General features: G+C 35.8%; 2 protein-coding genes across 2 annotated transcripts; both read left to right on the top strand.

Moving 5' to 3' along the window:
- The first annotated feature begins 958 nt into the window (after positions 1-958).
- On the top strand, positions 959-1,402 carry LOC141651766 (uncharacterized). Its single transcript, XM_074459464.1, has one exon. It carries the CDS (start codon positions 959-961, stop codon positions 1,400-1,402), a length of 444 nt encoding a protein of 147 aa, XP_074315565.1.
- Positions 1,403-1,733: 331 nt separating this feature from the next.
- LOC141651765 (uncharacterized) lies at positions 1,734-3,137 on the top strand. The gene has a single exon (XM_074459462.1). The coding sequence runs from the start codon at positions 1,734-1,736 to the stop codon at positions 3,135-3,137; it is 1,404 nt and encodes a 467-aa protein (XP_074315563.1).
- The last annotated feature ends 18,920 nt before the right edge of the window (positions 3,138-22,057 follow it).

Raw genomic sequence — 22,057 nt, 5'->3', positions numbered from 1 at the left:
TTGATTTCATTTTTTCTAATGAATACGTAGGCAATCCTTCATAGGATACAACCCATTATTTTTTTTAAAATGTGAATAGAAGGACATTTGCATTTGCATTTGAAATTCAACAAGAATAATAAAAGAAAATCACAACGGTTTCTTAACTATTTAATCTTTTATTCATTGTTCCATAAATAATAATACGCCAAATACATATAAAATAAAATGTTGAAATAAGAGCTAGACTACGATTCTAAAAACCCCGCCGTTTATTACAAATCAATAATAATAATGCTAAGAATCCTAACAAAAAAGCTGGGTTTCCTGAGAGATGAGTTAGAGAGAGAAGGCGATCGCGAGATTCTTTGCAATGGCGAAGAACAAATCCAGTAAACCCACTCAACCTAATTCATCTACAGTTTCACAACCTAAAATCAGTAATAATAATAATATACAATCAACTAATACAGAAAAATCAAAGAAAAATGATACTAATACTTCAGATATTAATAGTAATAAATCAATTTTAAACGATGATCGGCAGGTGGAAATTGCTAAAATCAGGGAAGAGGTTGCGGCGTTATTACGCAGTGCTGGGTTAGTGATACCAGAACCGGTGATAACGACTGAACCTGTGGTGGAGAATGTAACTGAGGAAGTCGAAGAGGTGAGCCCGTTGGTGGAGCAACCTATAGTGCAGAAGCCTATTCAGGAAACTGTACCCTTGGGTGAGACGGTTGCAACAGGTAATATCCTTAAGCTTACTGCTGATGATGTTCAGGAGGAGATTGATTACTGGTCTTTTGCGATTTATGGTTATGTTATGGGGGCTAATCCACCATGGAGAGCCTTAGAAGGATACCTTAGGAGGGAATGAAGGGATTATGAGATTTCCAAAATTGCCTTCCTTCCAAATGGGTTATTTGTGGTGAGATTTGCTACCTTGGAACATAGGAAGCTAGTTCTGGAAAAAGGGATGTTTCTATTTGATGGTAAGCCGGTGATAGTGCGTCCTTGGGAGCCAAATACCAAAATCACCAAAGTCTCGGTTAAAACAGTTCCTATCTGGGTGAAATTGGTGGGTTTGGACCTGAAATTCTGGGGGGCTAAATGTTTGGAAAAATTGGCATCTCTGATAGGAAAATTTGTCAGAGTTGATGATCTTACTTTGGACAGAACCTTGTTAGGCTTTGCTAGAGTGATGGTTGAGGTAGGGATTGACCAAATTTTTCCAGAGAAGATCAATTTTCTGGATGAATTGGGACAGAATGTGACTGTGGCAGTTGAATATGACTGGCTACCTGTGACTTGTACTAAATGTAAAGGTATAGGTCATAAGGAAGCCCAGTGCAGAAAAGGGATGGGATGGAATAGCAGACCTGCCAAAGAAATGAGGCAACCACCTAATGACAGGTTTTGAAAAGGAAGGAACACACAAATACACATGCTGATCATACAAATTCCCACCCCCGTCTAAGGAAGGGTCAGTAATCCACAACCTGGTAGACTAGGGATTGTGACTAGAGTGCAACAGGGGTAATGGAGGCGGTTCACTACTACTCCAACTATTACTCCTGTGAATACTAGCAACCCTGTGCTTACCCCTGCTAGAATCTTAACTAGGATTACCAGACATGAATCTAGATTACAAGGTGGAAAGGAAGGAGTGTTTATGGTGAATTATAAAAAGGAAATGGCTAGTGTGGCACCAATGGTTGATAAAGGAGAAGGAGGGGAGGCTTCGGCCTCTAATGGGTAGCCTTGGTGTATGGAATGTGAGGGGCCTGAATAGTTTGGATAAACAAAAAGATATTCTATGGTGTCTGCATAATGCTAATGTAGACCTATTTGGGCTTCTTGAGACCAGGGTTAAACCTGGATCTCTAAATAAGGTAGTGGATAGTCTGTGTCATGGGTGGAATTATTGTACTAATCATCAGTATCATGCTGGTGGGAGGATTTGGTTACTCTGGAAGGATAGGAAGTACAAAGTGAATGTTCTGGATATGGAGGCTCAGTTCATTCATGTGAAGGTGGAAGATATTATCAATAATTATATGTTCTATGTTACTTTTGTGTATGGTTTTAACAAAATTGAGGAAAGGATACCTTTATGGGATGCTATGGTGAGATTGACCCTAAAGGAACCTTGGATTATTATGGGGGATTTTAACAATGTTCTACATATGGATGAAAAAATTGGCTTGCCTGTTAAGGACTCTGAAACTATGCCTTTTCAGGATGCCATTGATAGATGTGGATTACAGGACATGAAATGTACGGGATCGTTTTTTACATGGAATAATAAACAACCTAACTCTACTAGGGTTTTCAGTAGGATTGACAGGGTACTTGTGAATGATGAGTGGTTGACTAAATGGCATGATTATTTTGCCCATTATGCTCCTGAGGGTGAGTATGATCACTGTCCATGTTTTATTAGAGCTGGTGATACTACTTTGAGACAGAAGAGGCCCTTCAAATTTTTCAATATGTGGACTGGAGTACCTGATTTTTTGATGATTGTTGAGAATGGTTGGAATGAGAATGTGTATGGGACTAGGATGTATAAGGTGGTGAGAAAATTGAAAATGCTCAAAGCTAATCTGAAAGGATTGAACAAAGACCTCTTTTCTGATATTGAGAGGAACTCTGATATTGCTCATGAACTACTGATTAATGCTCAGAGACATTTGCATGATGATCCCCATAATACTACTCTAAGGGATAATGAGTATAACATCAGAGCCAGCTTTCAAACTCTCCACAAAGCCAAAATAGAGTTTCTGAGACAAAAAGCCAAGTGTGAATGGGCTAGAGATGGTGATAGCAATTCTGCTATGTTCCATAAGGCTATCAGGCAAAGACAACTTGCTAACAAGGTGTTACAAATTGAAGACATCAATGGGCAGTTGTGTAATACACCTGAAGGCATAATGAAGGCATTTGAGGACTATTACCAAGAGCTATTAGGGGTTCAAGGTACCACTGAGGGTTTTATGGCCACCATTGTGAGCAGAGGGGATAGAGTGCAACAAACTGATTGGCCTATCCTAAGTAAGTTACCCAACAAGGAGGAAATTAAGAATATCCTATTTGATATACCTGATGACAAGAGTCCAGGACCGGATGGCTATTCTAGTTTGCTTCTTTAAGGCGGGATGGAACATTATGGGTGAGGAGATATGTGAGGTCACACGATTTCTTTCGAGATGGAAAGCTTTTGAAACAACTTAACTGTACTAATCTTGTGCTTATTCCTAAAGTCAAGAATCCTAACTCTGTGAAGGAGTTTAGACCTTTGTCTTGCTGCAATACTTTATATAAGGTAATATCCAAGGTATTGTGTGCTAGACTTGCAACTATCCTTCCTAAAATCATCAACCCTACTTAAGCTGCTTTTATAAAGGGGAGAAGTATCATGGGGAACATTCTGATTAGTCAGGATTTGGTCAGACTGTATAAGAGAACTAGTGTATCACCAAGATGTATGCTGAAAGTGGATCTCAGAAAAGCATATGATTCCATTGAGTGGGCATTTGTTCACCAAATTATGCTAGCTCTAAACTTTCCTCCTAAATTTGTTCAACTGGTGATGCAATGTATTTCTACTACAACTTTCTCTATTGCTCTCAATGGCAATATGCAAGGATTCTTCAATGGGAAACGAGGTCTAAGGCAAGGGGATCATCTCTCTCCCTTGCTGTTTACCTTATGCATGGAGTATTTGAGCAGACTCCTTGATATGGCTTGTCAAGGATCTAATTTTCATTATCACCCCTTATGCAGAGGTATTAAGCTAACCCATTTGATGCTTGCGGATGACCTACTGCTGTTTTGCAAAGGAACAATGGGCTCTGTTTTCACCTTGGTGGAGGCTTTTGAATGTTTCTCTAAGGCTAGTGGGTTGCATATTAATAATGAGAAGACTGACATCATGTTTAATGGGATGCAATCTGAGATGGAGGACCTTATTATGCACGAAACAGGGTTTAAGAAAGGCACTCTACCTTTCAAATATTTGGGGGTCAACATCTCTCACAAGAAACTATCCAAACTGGATTGCAACATTCTGATTGATAAGATGATTCACAAAATCAAAGGATGGAATAAGAGAAGAATTTCTTATACTGGAAGAATGGTGCTGGTAAGATCTGTATTGGCAACCTTGCATAATTATTGGGCACAAATCTTTGTGCTTCCTGTGGGAGTGATGGACAAAATTCAGGCCTTATGTAGGAATTTCCTTTGGGAGGGGTCTGATGATTATTCTAAAGCGCCACTTATTTCTTGGAAAGTTGTTTGTTCATCTCTTAAAGCAAGAGGGCTGGGGTTGATTGACAGTAAGGACTGGAATGTAGCTGCTGTAGGGAAACTTGTCTGGTGGATCTTCATCAAAAAGGACATATTATGGATTAGATGGATTGATAAAATTTATATGAAAGGCAAGCCCTGGTATGATTATCAGCCAAGCCCTAATAGCTCTTGGGCCTAGAGACAGATATGCCAAGTGAAGGAAAGACTTAAGGGAGGATATATTGGGAATAAATGGTTGGGTAAGGATACTGAATATAAGATAGCTGATGGTTATGACTGGATAAGACAGGGTAATGCCCCCTAAGGTTGAGTGGTACAGTACTGTGTGGAACAATATGAACCTGCCAAAACATAGGTTCATAGCATGGCTAATCAAACATAAGAGGTTGCTTACTTTGGATAGGCTCTGCAGGGATGGGGTTCTTTGTCGTAGACAATGTGTTTCTAATGTGGTGAGCATGATGAAAATCATGAGCATCTGTTTTACCACTGCAAATACGCCTGCATGTGTTATAAAATACTGTATGACTGGATTGACATGCAACCTAGGCAATTGGGAAGCCCTGAGAAGATGATGCGGTTAAGGAAAATCACAGGATTTCGTAGGAAATTGCTTTGTTCGTTGGTGATAGCTACCCAATACAACATTTGGCATGCTCGTAATGTATGTAGAATGGAACACAAAGTGTTACACCCCGTGGCTATTGTGAAATCGGTGCGGGAAGTCATTTAAAAAGTGTGATGGTGCACAAGAGACAGGATAGTTTAGCTGCTAGTGATATTAATTGGTGTCGTCTGAAAGGATTAATGTAATAGAGCTTGTTGTACTTAGCTATAATGGAGGATATGAATAGGTTGTACTAAGGTGAACACTCCCATTATTGTGGGAGGAGATTAATATTACTTACATTTCCACCAAAAAAAAAGTTTCCTAGTTAGTTTTGTAATACCTCGTATTTTGATAATAATTTATGAGAATAATTTATGTAATTTAAATAATTAATTAATGGCATTTTAATAGTAATTGCAAAAAAGACGTTAATTAAATAATAAATTAAGTATCCAAGTCGGGAATTGGGCTTAGCTAATAATTTAGTGTTGGGCCATGTGCCATTGTTGTTGGACCAAAATTTATGGTTCATCTAGTATGAGTATGATCGGGATTTGTATCGGGAATTAATAATATAATATGGGAATAATAATATGTAAAGGTAATAATAATTATATTAATAATTATCCTAATAATAATTGTGTATGGCAATAATCAAATTTGTAAGGATAGTATGAGGAAATCCTACTTATGGTAAGGCTAATTTATTATATAATAATAATAATAATAATAATAATAATAATAATAATAATAATAATAATAATAATAATAATAATAATAATAATAATAATAATAATAATAATAATAATAATAATAATAATAATAATAATAATAATAATAATAATAATAATAATAAGAAGAAGAAGAAGAAGAAGAAGAAGAAGAAGAAGAAGAAGAAGAAGAAGAAGAAGAAGAAGAAGAAGAAGAAGAATAATGGTAATAATAATAGGTAATTCCTATAATAATTAGAATAAGGTAATTATGATAGTTTCCTAATTGGCCTCACATACTCTCTAATCTTACACTATAAATACCATGTTAAATTTGAAGATTAATTCATAAAATAAAAGAGGGAGCTTTAAGAGACGGAAGGACGATTTAGCGATAAAAGGTAAGATCAAAACATAATTTAATCGTTTATTGACAATTTGTATACACCGTATAATAAGACAACCGTGTAACGCCTATAGACCACCATAGGACTCGAGATTTGGACCTAAAGCAACCTTTGTCTACCGTGACTCTGACTGGACCTTCGTTGACCGTCGTTGACCGATCTAGGGTGGTTTTTGGAGCGGTTAAAGGTAGCTGGTCAGGGGGTCTTGCGGGTTGGTCATAGGGATTGAGGTGGGTAATTGAACCACCAATTGGACACGGCGTGACCTGGGTAATATGGGGTTGTGATGGGGTTGCCGAGTCGACCATGAGGGGAGTGTTGGTGTGTTGGCAGTTGGCTGTTGGTGGCGGTGTTGGCGGTAAACAGGGGGAAAACAAAGGAGTAACCCGTGTTCTGGGAGGGCTGATTTTGGGGGGGTTTTGGTGGATGTTGGTGGTACTGGTTGGTTGTTGATGTCGGGTGGAGAAGGGGGGTTAGGGCGCGTGTTTCTGGGCAACTGCTGGTGGTTTGATAGGTGGTGAATGGGTGGTTGGATGGACTGTGGTATAGGGAGGAGGTAGGCTGGATGGGTGGTGGTCGTGGTGGCTTGTTGTGTCGGGTTTGGAGGGTGTTTATAAGAGTGGTTGGTCACGGTTTGAAACCGTGTGTGAGGAGGGTGTTTGTGTTTGTGACGGGTTTATTGGGTTGTTAAGTCGGGTTTTATCTATTTGAGTCGGGTTTTTAAGTTGGGTTTGACTCGGGTTTTATGATTGAAGCGGGATTTATAAACAATAATTATAAGTTGAAGATTATTATTAGTCGAATTTGCTTGGATTGCGTATTTGGAGTGCTTGTTTTCGAGGTAGGATAACTACTCAACTGCTATTTATGTTGTATTTCTCATGAGTCTGTTGGCTGAAGTATGTTGGTTATATTGTGGTGGTTGATTTTCTATATCGTGGTGGTTGGTGATGGTGGATCACTCCGGCTGATTGTTATTATTTATCATTGCATTTACATAAGCATGGTTTTGGTTGTGGTGTAGTATTGTTGTAATATTAATAGATTTATTCTGGCAGACATTACTTATAGTAACGTGGAGTGGTTGAACAGATTTATTCTGGCAGACGATATTTATCGTGTTTACTCGAGGCAGACCCCAGATTGGTCAGCAGGCCATCTGGTGGATATTACTTAACTATGAGTTGAGGCAGACATTACCTTATGGTAATGTAGTGTGTGGTTACTCACCTTAGGGTTGAGGCTGCCCTGGCCAGGGATTGGCAGGATGATTAGTGTAACGAGTAGAGCTCGGCTGAAGTGTGCTAATAAGTCATATATTGCGGAGTTAAATTGTCGTTGTTATTTACTATTGTTAGTTATTCCTACTCAACCTCGTGGTTGACAGTGTATTCGTGAACACCGTGATGAACCATAATGTGGAGCGATTTGTGGTACTAAAGATTAGCCGACTTGGGAGCATTGAGACGTGATCAGCTTGACTTGGACCATAGTTGATGTCTAGATCACGTAGATTAGTAATCACTTTATTTATTCCGCTGCAAGTTGTATCAAGTTTTATATTATATCTAGATTGAATAAGTTGTAACAATATGTAATCGCTAAGTTTTAATTAAAGTACTTTGGTATTGTTGTATTTTGTTATTCACTACCTCGAGAAACCGAGATGGTAACAGTCCTATTTAGTTGGGAATGTCTAGCTTAAGGCTCCTGATTAAATGGGGGTGTTACAAGTTTAGGAAGAATTGGATAGCTTAATTAGCAAGCTAAGGAATTAGAGTTATAGTCAGATTCCTGACATCGAGTAGGACTATAAATAAGGTCGATTTGTGACCTTATTTTTCAGATTATTCGGAAATAAAATAAGAAGTTTACGTTTAAGTAAAACTTGTTTTTAATCTTGCGAGATTAGATTAGGACTCTTCCTTGCGAGGTTGAGTTATAGCAAATCGAGCTATAACCTTGCGAGGTTAGAACGAGATTAGCTACTCTATCCCGGTTTCTATTCTGTTTTCACGATTTACAACAACAAACATAATAATTTCCACTGCAAAATTCTACATACACAATTCGTTCGATCCAAACCTACGAATTTTATATCAAATCAAATCATCTTAGTCACGAGCTGAGGTAATCATAAATCAAATCATCTAAATACAACCAACCAACAATCATATATCATCCGTCACAATTCCAAATAATTCAACCAATACAATCAGATAATATCAATCAAGTAAACATTAAAGTGATTGAGTAGCTATCCTACCTTGATAGAAAATTTCCAACTGAGCAGCTCAACAAGAATCCGAATAATTAAAGCAACCGAACCCGATTATAATTTCTTCACAAATCATCACCTAACATAAATATTATAATTTCCATCAATTATTAATTATTACATTCTATTATTATTTATTATTCAAATATAATTTAATTATTTTAATTATTTCCCGTACGAATTATTATTACGTAAAATCCCGTCTTAAAAATAAAAGTGTCAACCCAAACACCCAACCCCTAAATTCCCGTGAAAACAACCCCAAACACCTCCTAATAAACGGTTTCAATCCGTGTACAACACCCTTCCTTCAACCTCTTTCTCCAGCCACCACCAACCACCAATGACTTCACCACCACCTGCCATATGAATCCCACAACATGAGCAACACCGACGACCAAACACCACAAGCCAAACCGCCACCAGCACCCCAAAATCTCACACCTTAACACTACCACGAGACACTACTAATACCGAAAACCCGACACCATCCTCTCACTCAACCTCACCACCTCTGGACACCACCGTTGTCACCACTGACCCAAGGTGGTTCCAGGGATGGTTCCTCATCTCCTCGACCCAACAACACCACCACAGAAACAACCCAACATCGGCAGCAACTCCAACCCGCAACACCTCCCTTGTTTTACGCTAAACCGATTACCACCTTCACCAACCACCAGCTGCAACCGCCAAAACACCCCTACCATATTCGACTCAACCACCCGGTTCCATCCCCACCATACCCAGGTCAAGCCAATGAGTATCTACATTGTTCCATCGTGCTTAAACACAATTCTGCCCTAGCTCGGATTCCTGCCAACCACCGTACCAAAAACCATCAACAATCACCCACGACCACCACTGTAATACCCCGTATTTTGATATTAATAATTTATATAATTAATAATTAGTTAAAAGCATTTCTAATAATAATTACAAATAAGACGTTAAGTAAAATATAAAATTAATAATCCAAGTCGCGAATTGGGCTTAGCTAATAATCGAGTGTTGGGCCGTGTGCCATTGATTAATTGGACCGGAATTTATTATAATAAGGTATGAGTATAATCGGGATTTGCACCGGGAATTTATAACAGATAATATGGAAATAATAATAATGGAAAAGTAATTAATAATTATATTAATTATCATGAAAATTTAATTAGTAAAAGAGATGTATGGTAATTCTAATTATGGTAAGAGTAGTAATATATGATAATAATAATAATAATTTATGATGGTAATAATAATAATAATAATAATAATAATTCATACACTAATTAGAATAAGGTAAATAAAAATAATTTCTTAATCGACCTCGCATTCTCTCTAATGTTACACTATAAATAGCACATTAAATCTGAGAAATTATTGATAAATTGAAAGAAGGAGCTTTAGGAGACGGAAAGAAGAGAAGAATTAACTTTTATTATCGCCTCAAGGTAATATTTTAAACCGTCTTATGTATACACTTTGCCTTGCTATAACTCGTAATCTAGACCACCATAAATCAGGCCGTAAGTACCGTTGTCACCGTGGATGACAAGGGATCACCGTTGAACCATCGTTGACCACCAGGGACCTCGGGAAAGGGGCTGTTCAGGCGGGTTTTAGGGGTGGTGTCGTGGTATTTGGTTAGGTGTAATCGCACCATTAAAAACAGGAATTTCAACCCGTAGCTTGACCATCGTGACCTGGGCTGGGGTTTGTTGGTCGTGGGGGGAGGAGTCGGTCATATTGGTGGGTGTTGGGGTGATAAAGGTGGCGGGTTGTGGTGGTGATGGCCGGAAAAACGTGAAAACAGGGGAGGGAGTGTGCTTTTTGTTGCTGCCGGTGTTTGGGTGCTTAGCTGGGTTGATGATAGAACCACCGTGGCTAGGGAAGGTGTGGTGGTGGCCACGGTGGTAGGGTGGGTACTGGGCTGCTATGGTTAGGAGGGTTAGTATTGGATGTCGGGTTTTCGGTAGTTGTTAGTGTCGTGTTTATTGTTGTTGTTAGTGTCGTTGGTGGATGGGGTTGATACGGCGTGGCTGTACGGTGGTTGTGCGGTGCTGATAGGGGCGTTTGGTGTTAGTCCAGGGAGGTGGTGGTGGTGGTGAGTCGAGGTGGAGCAGGTAGGAGGTTATGGTGGTGTCGGTTGGGCTTGGTACACGGGTATGTTATAAGGAGAATGTGTGTTTGTCAAAAGCATGTAGTTTTTTTCATAGACGGGTTTAATTGAGTTTTGACACGGGTTTCCATATTTGTTTAAGACGGGTTTTGGTAAGTCGGGTTCTTAATATAATGACTCAATATTAGTTGTACAATTAATTTATAATTAATAAAATAATAGTTTGGGTTGTTGTAAGACGAGATTTAACTAATGGTTTGAGACGGGTTTTTAATGGGTAATTTACGTAGTAAGTGAATTATTGTAATTAATGAATAATTAGTAATTAATTATATGGAAAATATAAGTAAAGCAATTAAACTATAATTAACTTAATTACTTAAAGAATCGAATAATTAATAATTAAATTATAATAATTACTTGTCTAGGTGACGGAGTTGTGAGAAGCTATGTTAATTGAATTTCTCTTTACTCGGATTGCTTTTATGATTGGATTTGCTTGCCAGGTAGAGATTATCCTACTCAACTATTTAATTGTGCAATTGTAATTGTTTGTGAATATATTGTTCTTGGAAAATTGTGGTTTCGATTATATGGAGTTGAGATTATGATGTTGGAGTTATAAGTATGATGAGAATTTGGATCTTTGAGGAGTGGGTGATGGTGATATTATTTTGAAGGGACCGATATACCGCTAGTCCTTGTGAGTTATTTGTTGAAGGGACCGATATACCGCTAGTCCTTAGTTATTATTTTGAAGGGACTGTGCGAGCAACCGCTAGTCCTTGTGGCGTCGGTTGATCACCGCCGCCCCTCGAGTCTCTTCTCTAGTAGGCTCACTACTAGGGAGATGTGAACATTCGGAGTCGAGGAAGCGTTAAGATGGAGTTTAGAGGAGTGGTGGTGATTGGAGTATATTGTGGACGGATGAATGTTATGGGTGTTACCATAACCTGTGATTATATTGACGGGGTGGATTTATTAATATTGTGTTAGCACGTGGGGCTCTATCATGCCGTTAATTATGTTGTTTAGTTTATTCCTACTCAACCTCGCGGTTGATTGTGTATTCGTGAACACTGCGGTGAACCGTTTTATGGGAGCAGATTGTGACAGTACTAAAGATTAGGCGACTCAAGAGCATTGGGATGAGAGCTCGACTTGGACCATAGTTGAAGTCTAGATCACATAGAACAATTATATCACTTTATTAATTTCCGCTGCGAGTTGTAATTATTTTATATTAAGTTTTAAGTTGGATTAAGTTGTAATAAACATGTAATCATTAAAGTATTAATTTAAAGTACTTTGGTGAGTTGGACTTTGTTATACACTACCTCGGAAAACCGAGATGGTAACAGTCCTATTTATTTGGGAATGTCTAGCTAAAGGCTCCTGAATAAATGGGGGTGTTACAACCACAAAGTGGTCGACTCACCCCCTAGGAACAACCCAACCCCGGTCCAAGTCAGAACAAGCCACGACATGGTGCTAAATCCGTGTAAACCGCATATGCAACCACCCATACAACAATCCCTTCAAACTATTGCCTTATTCCGATCATTGGTGGTCAACGATGGGTCCTAGTCAAACCCTGGTGATCCACGGTCATGGTGATGCTCTTAGTACGTCATACGGTGGTCTAGTTTACGAGTTATAACAATTACAAAATCAATACATTATAATATAAGACGGTGTTACCTTTTATTGCTAATTGCTCCTTCCGTCTCTTAAATCTCCTTCCTCTATTTTTATAAATTACTTTTCAGATTTAATATGTATTTGTAGTCTAGGTTTAGGGAGCATATGAGGTCAATTAGGAAACTATTGCCTTATTCCGATCATTATTAGAAATTACCATATTATTATTATACTTATATTATTATTAAATCCCGCTTCAAAACCCGACTACTACTCATACTAGGCCTAATATAATCAAATATTCATATCTATTTCACACGACCCAAGGTTTAATTGGCTTTAAGTCCAATTCCCAACTCACTTACTTTATTATTTAATTAACGTCTTATTTGTAATTATTATTAGAAATGATATTAATTAATTATTTCAATTACATAAATTATTCTCATAAATTATTATTAAATTATGGGGTATTTAATTAACGTCTTATTTAATGAACTCCGTCCCGAAGTTCGCCCATAACTATTATAACATCTATAAACATCCACACAACCGAGCACAATCAACCTTATGTGTACACAACTATCCATTTACAATTATCAACTACACCAATCCTATCACAAGATGTCACAATAATAACTCAAAACATTTGTAGTATCACATTCCTTCCCCCTAAAAATAAACTTTGTCCTCGAAGTTCGAGATATCAAACAATAGGAATAAACAAACCTATTTATTGTAACCTCTCAAGAACACGTAATATACATAAGACAACTATTATCTTTAACATAACATCAATTGATGAATAAATGAATAACTACAATCTTCGAATTAAAATGTTTAATTATTAATATTTTTTTTTACTTGCGCGTTCATTTCTTACTAACGAAATCTAACTAAAATATGGATGCAATTAATGTAAATATATAGGCTTAGGACAACACATTCCGCATATCACTAGACATATTATTCTACTTCATAAAATTTAAAACATGAAAATATCAAGGTGTAAAAACTTACATTTTCAAGGATAAGAAAACATATTACAATTTTCAAAAATCATTAATAATTTAATAACATAATTACTTCTTGAGCACTTATACTTTATTGAAAATACAGAGAGTTAGTAAATCATGAGAGAAAGAATTAAGTCAAAAACTCATAAGGTCAATTTATAATGCATTTTACAAATTATTTGGTAGCAGTAGAAATTTTATAGCAACTTGTCAGAAACTTAGGTCAACTTGTAAAAATCACTATAAAATGCCAAAATATTATCTTGCAACGTGGCTTATCAATTTAGAAACATATACGAATCTTTTAAACAGTGTAGTTGGAATCATACCTAAAAAATAAGTAAGTTTTAAATCGCAATTTTTACAAAAAAAAAAAAAAAAAAAAAACTGAACGAAAATATCACCATTGCAGAATATTCTGACCACTGTCCACTAAAATATTTATTTCTCCTTAACCGTATATTATTTATGTATGAAACCAGCGGCATATGAAAGCTAACTCATAAGGCTATCACACATAAATATTTTGTGCACATATATTAAACAGACAGTAAATGGCAGCCAAAGCAATCAAGGGTAAAATTTCGAGAATTCAACCAAATCACATTCTTCTCAATTTCACGCAATTTCCATAATACTTTACATGTTAATCATAATTACTCCACCCACATACATGCCAACATACTTTTCTCATATCCACATGCTTATATCAATGCTTAAAATCATATCACATCCCTTCGCCCTAAAAGCAAGGTTACGTCCCCGTAACCGCAATCATCAATGAAAACAATATTCAAACAAGGCAAACAAAACTCCTAAAACAATAAACGATATTCATTTTAAATTACCCCACACTTTAATATCTCTTAAGGTAACCGGTTCAAAACTGAAAGGGCCGGAAGTTTGGTGTGAGGGGCCCTACTCATTCCAAGCCTAAGGGGGAACCTAACAGTTTCTACCCGGGTTCATTTTATTAGACACATCCTACATTAATTATTGTTCATTGGTTTAGGCCTGAGGATCGTTTTGCTCTGATACTACTTTGTAACACTCCCATTTATTCAGGAGCCTTTAGCTAGACATCCGAAGTAAATCAGAGCGTTACCATCTCGGTTTCCCGAGGTGGTGAATAACAAAGTCCAACTCACCAAAATACTTTAAATAAAACTTTTGTACCCGTGCACTGCACGGGTGGTAATGTAGAGTGTTGATTTAAGTAGAAATTACGTATGTTTTTTCTCGAGAGTGAAAGTATAAGGTTAATTCATTCGTAGATTTTAGATAAAACTTTTGAAAAGTTATTTTATTTATACACATATTTGTGAAATTATATTTCGTAATTTTATTCATATTACTTTGTGATTTGTTTTTCTTTTCAACACTTTCACAGGTGGTTTATTCTATTTTCCTCTCAGATGTTATGTCTTGTTGTATAAATTCTTTTTACCAAATGTTATGTCTTAAACCCGTGCATAAATTATGTTTTAAAATTATTATATTATTCCCTACTAATAACAGCAAGAAGTGAACCGAACAACATTAATCTATGTAAGAAGACATGAATTATAATATACATTTTCCGTCGATAGTTTAGGAAGAGCTAAAGTGTACATTACTATGTCTCCGTCCATATACCAAGTCATATGGAAGAGCCTATCATATCAACACAATGATCAATCAAAGAAACTATTAATGTGTATCATGTGTTATACACCACAGCCAATTTATGCAAATGATGGCACTATTACCCATGTTTGTATTCAGATATTCACCGAAGAAAAGGTAAATCAACCATGTTTTCTACTCATATTTCAAACTGACATTTGAGCATCAGTTTGAAGACTTGGTTGAGTTATCTTCAAAGGGCGGAGATCTGTGTGGAATTCTCTAACCTTATGACGATATTTTAGCGTATAACATATTTTCACGCTTGACTTCGAGAGATATACCATCCATCAGATCTATCTGTAGAAGGATATCATTATCAAGGTTAAAAATAAGTGAAAGAGAAGAACAATACCACTCAGGAGTCAGGACTCCAAAACCATATTTATTCCATTGTGTATAACAGAGTACACATGTAAAACAAAGTCATTAAAATACAATGTTCAGTTTCTAAGAGCTCAAGTTATACTTCCTTCATCCAAATTATTTGTTCAACTTTTAATACAATACCACTCACAAAATATAAAAAAGTAAACAAATGAAGGGGACGAAAATATGGGCTAAAGAGCTTAGCTGCTTTCCATATCCAGCTTAGATTATATGGAAGCAGTTGACACCGATGTTCAACAGCTGCAAATTAACAATACATAGAAATCATGTATTCTTGTTGACTAAAAACCTTTAGAGAATCACAATACATATGTAAAATATACAACCGCTCCAAATTAACATCTAGTTTTTGAATTCTTGTTGATACAAAGAAAAAAATAACAAAACTGAACCGTAATATGCCAAAATTCTGCAGAAATCGTAAAGGACCGGTCATAGCAAAATAAAAATCATAATTTTATTCAATTTTATTCAAGGACCGGTCATAGCAAAACAAAAAAAAAACATTGAAAAATGAAGAGCCCGGAGAAGGAAAGCACAATGATGACAAATATGTTTAAAAACAGTAAAAAAAATTGTATTTAGCCTTTAGGGTTGTGGTGGAAGGGGAATGATACATTTGAGGGGAAGAAACTTATTTAAACTTAAAAACATATCTAAATTGAAATGAAAAGAATCAAAGATGAGGTCTGTCTCAATCATTTATATAATTTTCAATTTAAATACTCCTCCTAAAGCATGTAAAGGGTAAACAAATGATTTGGATGGAGGAAGTATATCACATATCAAGGTAAATGATACTTTATCAGATTCATCTAAATCTTCGATGCTGCATTGTTTAACAAAGCTGAGATATCGAACGATATTTAAAGTTGAAATATCAAAGTTATATAAGTATTGTTTATGGAAAGGATATTAGAAGACTTTATAGAATATATAGAAATAACAAAATAATTGTTTAAAAAAGGATAAATTTAATTTAAAAATGAATAGTTTGGGGAAAGAATAGTTTGGGCGAGAGTGTAGAGTAATCGTAAACAGCTTGATTCTACCTATATGTTGATTTATTAGTAAGTGTTATGATAAGATTCCAAAATTAATATATAAAAAAATATTCATTCAATGATTTCTTACCTACTTTATGCCATTAAATGATAAAAAAAAATTCAAAATATGACTGATCGCATAATATTCTTGCCGTCAATCTCGGCTAAAAAGAAGGGTATTCATATTTACATACTCTCTAAATTTTCCGTTAAAATCTTGTTTCCTGATTTGCCAATAAAAAATAACAAAAACTTAAAAAACTAAATATTAATCGGTACAAATTAGACGACTTTTGTTTGTTTGTAATTTTATGTTTGTAATATGTGTTAATTATTATTGAAATACGAATAATTGATTATAGTAAAACTTAAAGTATTACTAATATCTATAAAGTATAACGTCATGAATATAATTTTTTTTTTTACAATGATCACATATACTCCTTCATATTATAGTTGAAATTGACTGACCTAAGATGTTAATTGGCGTTTCATTTCGTGCACGGTGCATCAATGTTGAGAATCATACTTGGAACTTGGAAGCATTGGCATATTTGGAGGAAGGTGAATCGACACAATTGCTACTCTCTGTTATGCGGGTTCATCTTTGCAAAATCGGAATTCAGGAGGATTACATGATGTGCTAGCGATTGACATCGGTACGAACGATGTTAATGGTATACGGATACCCTATTAACATTGGTACCCATGTTGTCGAAATCTCCATATTAGGCGCTTTTACGAGCGTTTTGAAATTTTCTTATTAGCCTTTCCATAGGGTATCTGTCGTGCACTATTATGCAAAAAAAAAATGTTAGATAATTCATACATAATAAGCAGTAGTTAATTTATAATTAGTGAATAGGCAAAGTTTGATTCGTATAGTACACACCGATTATCCATTAAACCATGTCGATTGAAAATAATGCATTTTGAGAATGGAAGGATGGTGATGAATCGGTTAGAATTGTGGATATTTATATTGTATTCACAATTTAGAAACCTTGGAAAGTTGTGTTTTTGATTTCATCAAGATTTGACTTTTTAAAAAAATAAACGTGATATTTTTTTGCTCTTATTGTGTATTTTATTACTGGCAAGATTAATTAAATCTTAAATGATATGGGTATATGGTAAACAACCGATCACATCAAAATTTCCTCCTATAATCATGCTAATTTCTCCTGTAATCATGCTACCTTCTTCTTTATAAGTTTATTAAAGAAATCTTTTTTTAACAAATCATAATCATGCTGATGATTATGAAGAATAAATAATAATGTAACTTTTTTTGCTAAAACATATAGGAAAATAATGTGGTATTTTATTGTGGGAATGACATTTGGCAGAAGCCATATACTCATGACACGTGGCAGATGGTTTCTGCTTTAATATAATATATGATTTGGAATAAAAAGGACGTTTGTATATGGCAAATATTTCGTATAAGGGAATTAGAAATAAATAATTTTGGACGCAATTTTGGTAGAAAAAAGAAATATGGAAAAGATTTTGGATAGAAATTGGTGAATGAAAGATTTCGTGTATCTTAATTTGTTAAGAGAATAAGTTTGTATGAACCATAATGACTTAAATACAGATAGAATATATACGATAAATAAATTTCTATAAAACGAAAATATTCATGCAGCCGAATATACGGACACAATCATACAATCTTATCTTATACTAATTAATCATTGAGATATTAGACAGTTATAGAAGTTTAGGTGCCACCAATTAAACCAATTTCCAACCGTAAAGTCTAAAAACGTCCTCTAGCTAAAGGCTTTGTCAAAATGTCTGCCCATTGTTTTTCAGTACTACAAAATTCGAATTTTATATTCCTTTTTTCAACATGGTCACGTATAAAATGATGTCTAATTTAAATATGCTTAGTACGCGAGTACTACGCGGGATTTTTGGAAATTATAATAGCACTCGTATTATCGCATAAAATAGGATTACAACCTACGTTAACACCATAATCACAATCACATAATTGTTGCTTAAGCCATAATAATTGAGTACATACCAGTCCTGCTGCAATATATTCGGCTTCTGCTGTTGAAAGGACAGCTGATTTTTGCTTATTTGAACCCCAAGTGATAATGCAAGGTCCAACAAATGTGGCAACACCTGACGTACTTTTCCTGTCTAAGGAACATCCTGCGTAATCGGCATCTAAATATCCGACATGATCGAAATGGCATTCCATAGGATACCATAGATATAGTTTGGACGTCCCAATAAGATATCGTAAGATACTTTTTACGGCCATCATATGCGATTCTTTGGGAGATGATTGATATCTCGCACAAACGCATACACTAAACATGATATCCGGTCTACTTGCAGTTAAATATAGCAATGACCCAATCATTTCTCGGTAAATTGTTTCATCAACAGACTTACCGTCTTCATCTAAAGTTAATTTCTTGTCTACGACTATTTGTTATCCATAAATCCAGGAGGTTGTTCTACGAAGACTTCTTCTTGTAGGTACCCATTTAGAAACGTTGTCTTGACATCCATTTGGAAGAGCTTCATTCCTTTATGAGCTGCGAATGCTATCAGAAGTCTAATAGCTTCATGAGGAGCCACAGGATCAAAGGTCTTGTCATAATCTATTCCTTCTTGTTGATTATAACCATGTACCACCAATCTTGCCTTACTTTGAACTATGACCCCGGCATCATCTAGTTTATTTATAAACACCCATCTGGTTCCAATTACAGATCGATCCTTGGGTCTAGGAACTAAGTGCCAAACTTTGTTCCATTCGAATTGTTGAAGCTCTTCTTGCATAGCTATAATCCAATGTGATTCTGCGAGAGCTTTCTTAATATTCGTTGGTTCAATTGTTGATAGAAACGAATAGAAAGAGCAGAAATTGTTCAAGGATCGTCGCGTTTGAACACCCTTTTTAATATTACCAAGTATGCTTTCCATAGGGTGTGAACACTTATATTTCCATTTTGTTGATGTACTTGGTTCTTGACATTTGAACTTGATCCAACTTCATTTGGCTCGAGTTTAAGGACGTTCCCCCGAATCTAATCCTGGTGTTATAGTTGAGTCAGGTATGACTTCAGACTCATTACCTTGATTTGGATTCAATGTTATTGTAGCAGCAGCTATAAAATTGGGTTGAGAACCCTTATCTTGAGACAAGGTTATTGTATCATTAACCATAACTTTAGTTCTCTTCTCTTTGTCATTTGAAGAATGATCAAGGTCATCATTTGTTCCTTCAATCTCCTTGTCCTCAATTTCCAATTCTGGAAGATCATTTCTGGAAAGACAAAAGTCGGGTTCATCCATGTCTTCTTCCTCATCTTGTAAGGGCTAATCAAACACATTATCTTCATCAAAAATAACATGAATACTTTCTTCAATACAAAGTGTTCTTTTATTGAAGACCTTATAAGCTTTGCTATGATCCGAATAACCTATAAAAATAGCCTCATCACTTCTAGGGTCGAACTTACTTAACCTATTTTTGCCATTATTATGAACAAAACACTTACTCCCAAAACAACGAAGATGAGAGATATTAGGTTTACGACCTCTTAGAAGTTCATAAGGGGTTTTCTTTAGGATAAGTCTTATCATAGCACGATTATGAATATAACATGAAATACTAATGACTTCAGCCCAAAATTACGAGCCATATCTTCAAGTGTTCTATTCATACGTTCAACAACACCGTTTTATTGAGGAGTTCGTGGTGCAGAAAAATTATGTCCTACACCATTAACTCTACAATATTCTATAAAGGCTTCATTATCAAATTCGGTGCCATGATCCGTACGAATAGAAACAAGGTTAGTCTTATATTTATTTTGAACAAGTTTCATAAGACAACCAAACTCATCAAAAGTCTCATCATTTGAATGAAGAAAGATAGGCCATACATACCTTGAGTAGTCATCTACGAGGACAAAGACGTACCTGGATCCTCCTCTACTTATTACCTTCATGGAACCACATAAGTCCATGTGTATCAATTCCAAGGCTTGATTCGTGCTTACCACTCTCTTAGGTTTGAATGATGACCTTACATGCTTGCAACGGGCACAAGTGTCACGCATCTTCTCTTGATCAAACCTGATTTTAGGTAGTCCTTCAACCAAGTCCCATCTCTTGAGTTTATTCAAAATAGGTAAGCTAATGTGACCAAAACGTTTGTGCCATAAGCAAGGATCATCAAGTGTTACTTTCATGCACGAAAAGGAATTAGTAGGTACAACATTTAAATCAACCATATAAATGTTTCTTTTCATATGGCCTTCAAGAATGACACTACTAGTACCTTCAATTATAATGCGACAAATATCTGCATGAAATACAACCTTGTTACCTTTGTCGCATAGTTGAGATATGCTAAGTAGATTATGCTTGAGACCATCCACTAGATAAACATCACTGATTGCATGGAATTTAGAAATTCCAATTATGCCATCACCAATCACTTTACCCTTCTTGTCATCCCCAAATGTTACCTTTCCTCCATTGAAAGGCTTGAGTGAAAGAAATAAACTTTCATCTCCAGTCATGTGTCTTGAGCATCCACTATCAAGATACCATTGGTTGTTTTCTTTCACCATTACCTGCAAAAGGATTAGATACAGGTTTTAGGTACCCAAGCTAAGTTGGATCCTTTATGGTTAGTTACTTTATACACAAAATCCTTTCGTACCCAAACTTGTCTAATAATCATATTTCTAAACCTTGGGTAGTTCCATTTAGGAGGAGTTCTAGGTCTAGGGGACTCCCTGGGTCTCACATATCTAGTCTCCTTGTGTTTAGGTCTACTTTGTTTAGGTTGACAGGGCGTTTGTGAGGTACTAGGCCTTTTAGTGTAGTCAAAGGCCATGTCGTAGAACCAACGAAAGTTGTTATTCTTTTCTTCGTTAGGTTCATCGATCTATAGGGGATTCATCATCCTCAACTACTGTGTCAACCGTTTTAACAAATTCAGTATTCTTTCGCATATCTTGTACACGTTTGACACAATTGTCTTGGATGTGACCCGTATGACCACAATAACTGCAAATCGGGTTTTCGGGAAGATCAGCATATTTTCTTTTTCTGAAATCATGATCAGAAGCTGTTGATTTGCATTTAGAGTGATCTCTACGGCTGTAGCACTTATGTCCTAAATTCATCTTCATATTATTGTTAGATTGTTCGGTTAGGAAGTTTAGGACTTTGGTGCTACCTTCCCATTTGTCATGGACTTTCCTTGTGTGTAGGAGTAAGTCCTTTAGGGTTTTAATTTCCTCAAGACATTTCGTATGATCTACGTCATTATCCATTTTGTAATTGTCAAGAAATTCTTGGAACCTTTTGTTAAGAATAAATACAACATCCGAATGTTGTCTCTTAACATTGATCATCTCAGTTTTAGATTCCTTCAATTGCTTTGTGAGAGAATCTATTTCTTTCTTTTGATCTAAAATCATATCTTCTTCAGTTGTGGCTTTAGACTCTAAGAATTCTTTGGCCTTTCTAAGTTCTAAAGTTATAGCTTCATTAGCTATAACTTTGGCTTGAAGGTGCTTAATATTAAGCTTTAGATCTGAAGTTATAGCTTCATTAGCTATAACTTTAGACTCTAGTTCCTTCTTCTCAGCATTAGCAGTATCTAATGTTGTAGCTTTATCAGTTGTAACTTTAGATTTCAACTTCTTAGCTTTTGCCTTTAGAATATGATTCTCCTCAGCAATATCAAGAATCTGTTCTTTTAGATCCTTTAGTTCCATATCATGTTCATGAAATTTGTCATGGGATTGCTCAAAGAATTCAATTAGGGCATTTCTAAATAGTTTCTTAACGCGCTTTTTGAGTTCAAGATAACTAACCTCATCATCTTCATC

Source organism: Silene latifolia, chromosome 4, assembly GCF_048544455.1.
Source record: "Silene latifolia isolate original U9 population chromosome 4, ASM4854445v1, whole genome shotgun sequence".
NCBI lineage: Eukaryota > Viridiplantae > Streptophyta > Magnoliopsida > Caryophyllales > Caryophyllaceae > Silene > Silene latifolia.
This window is presented reverse-complemented; position numbering and strand designations above follow the sequence as displayed.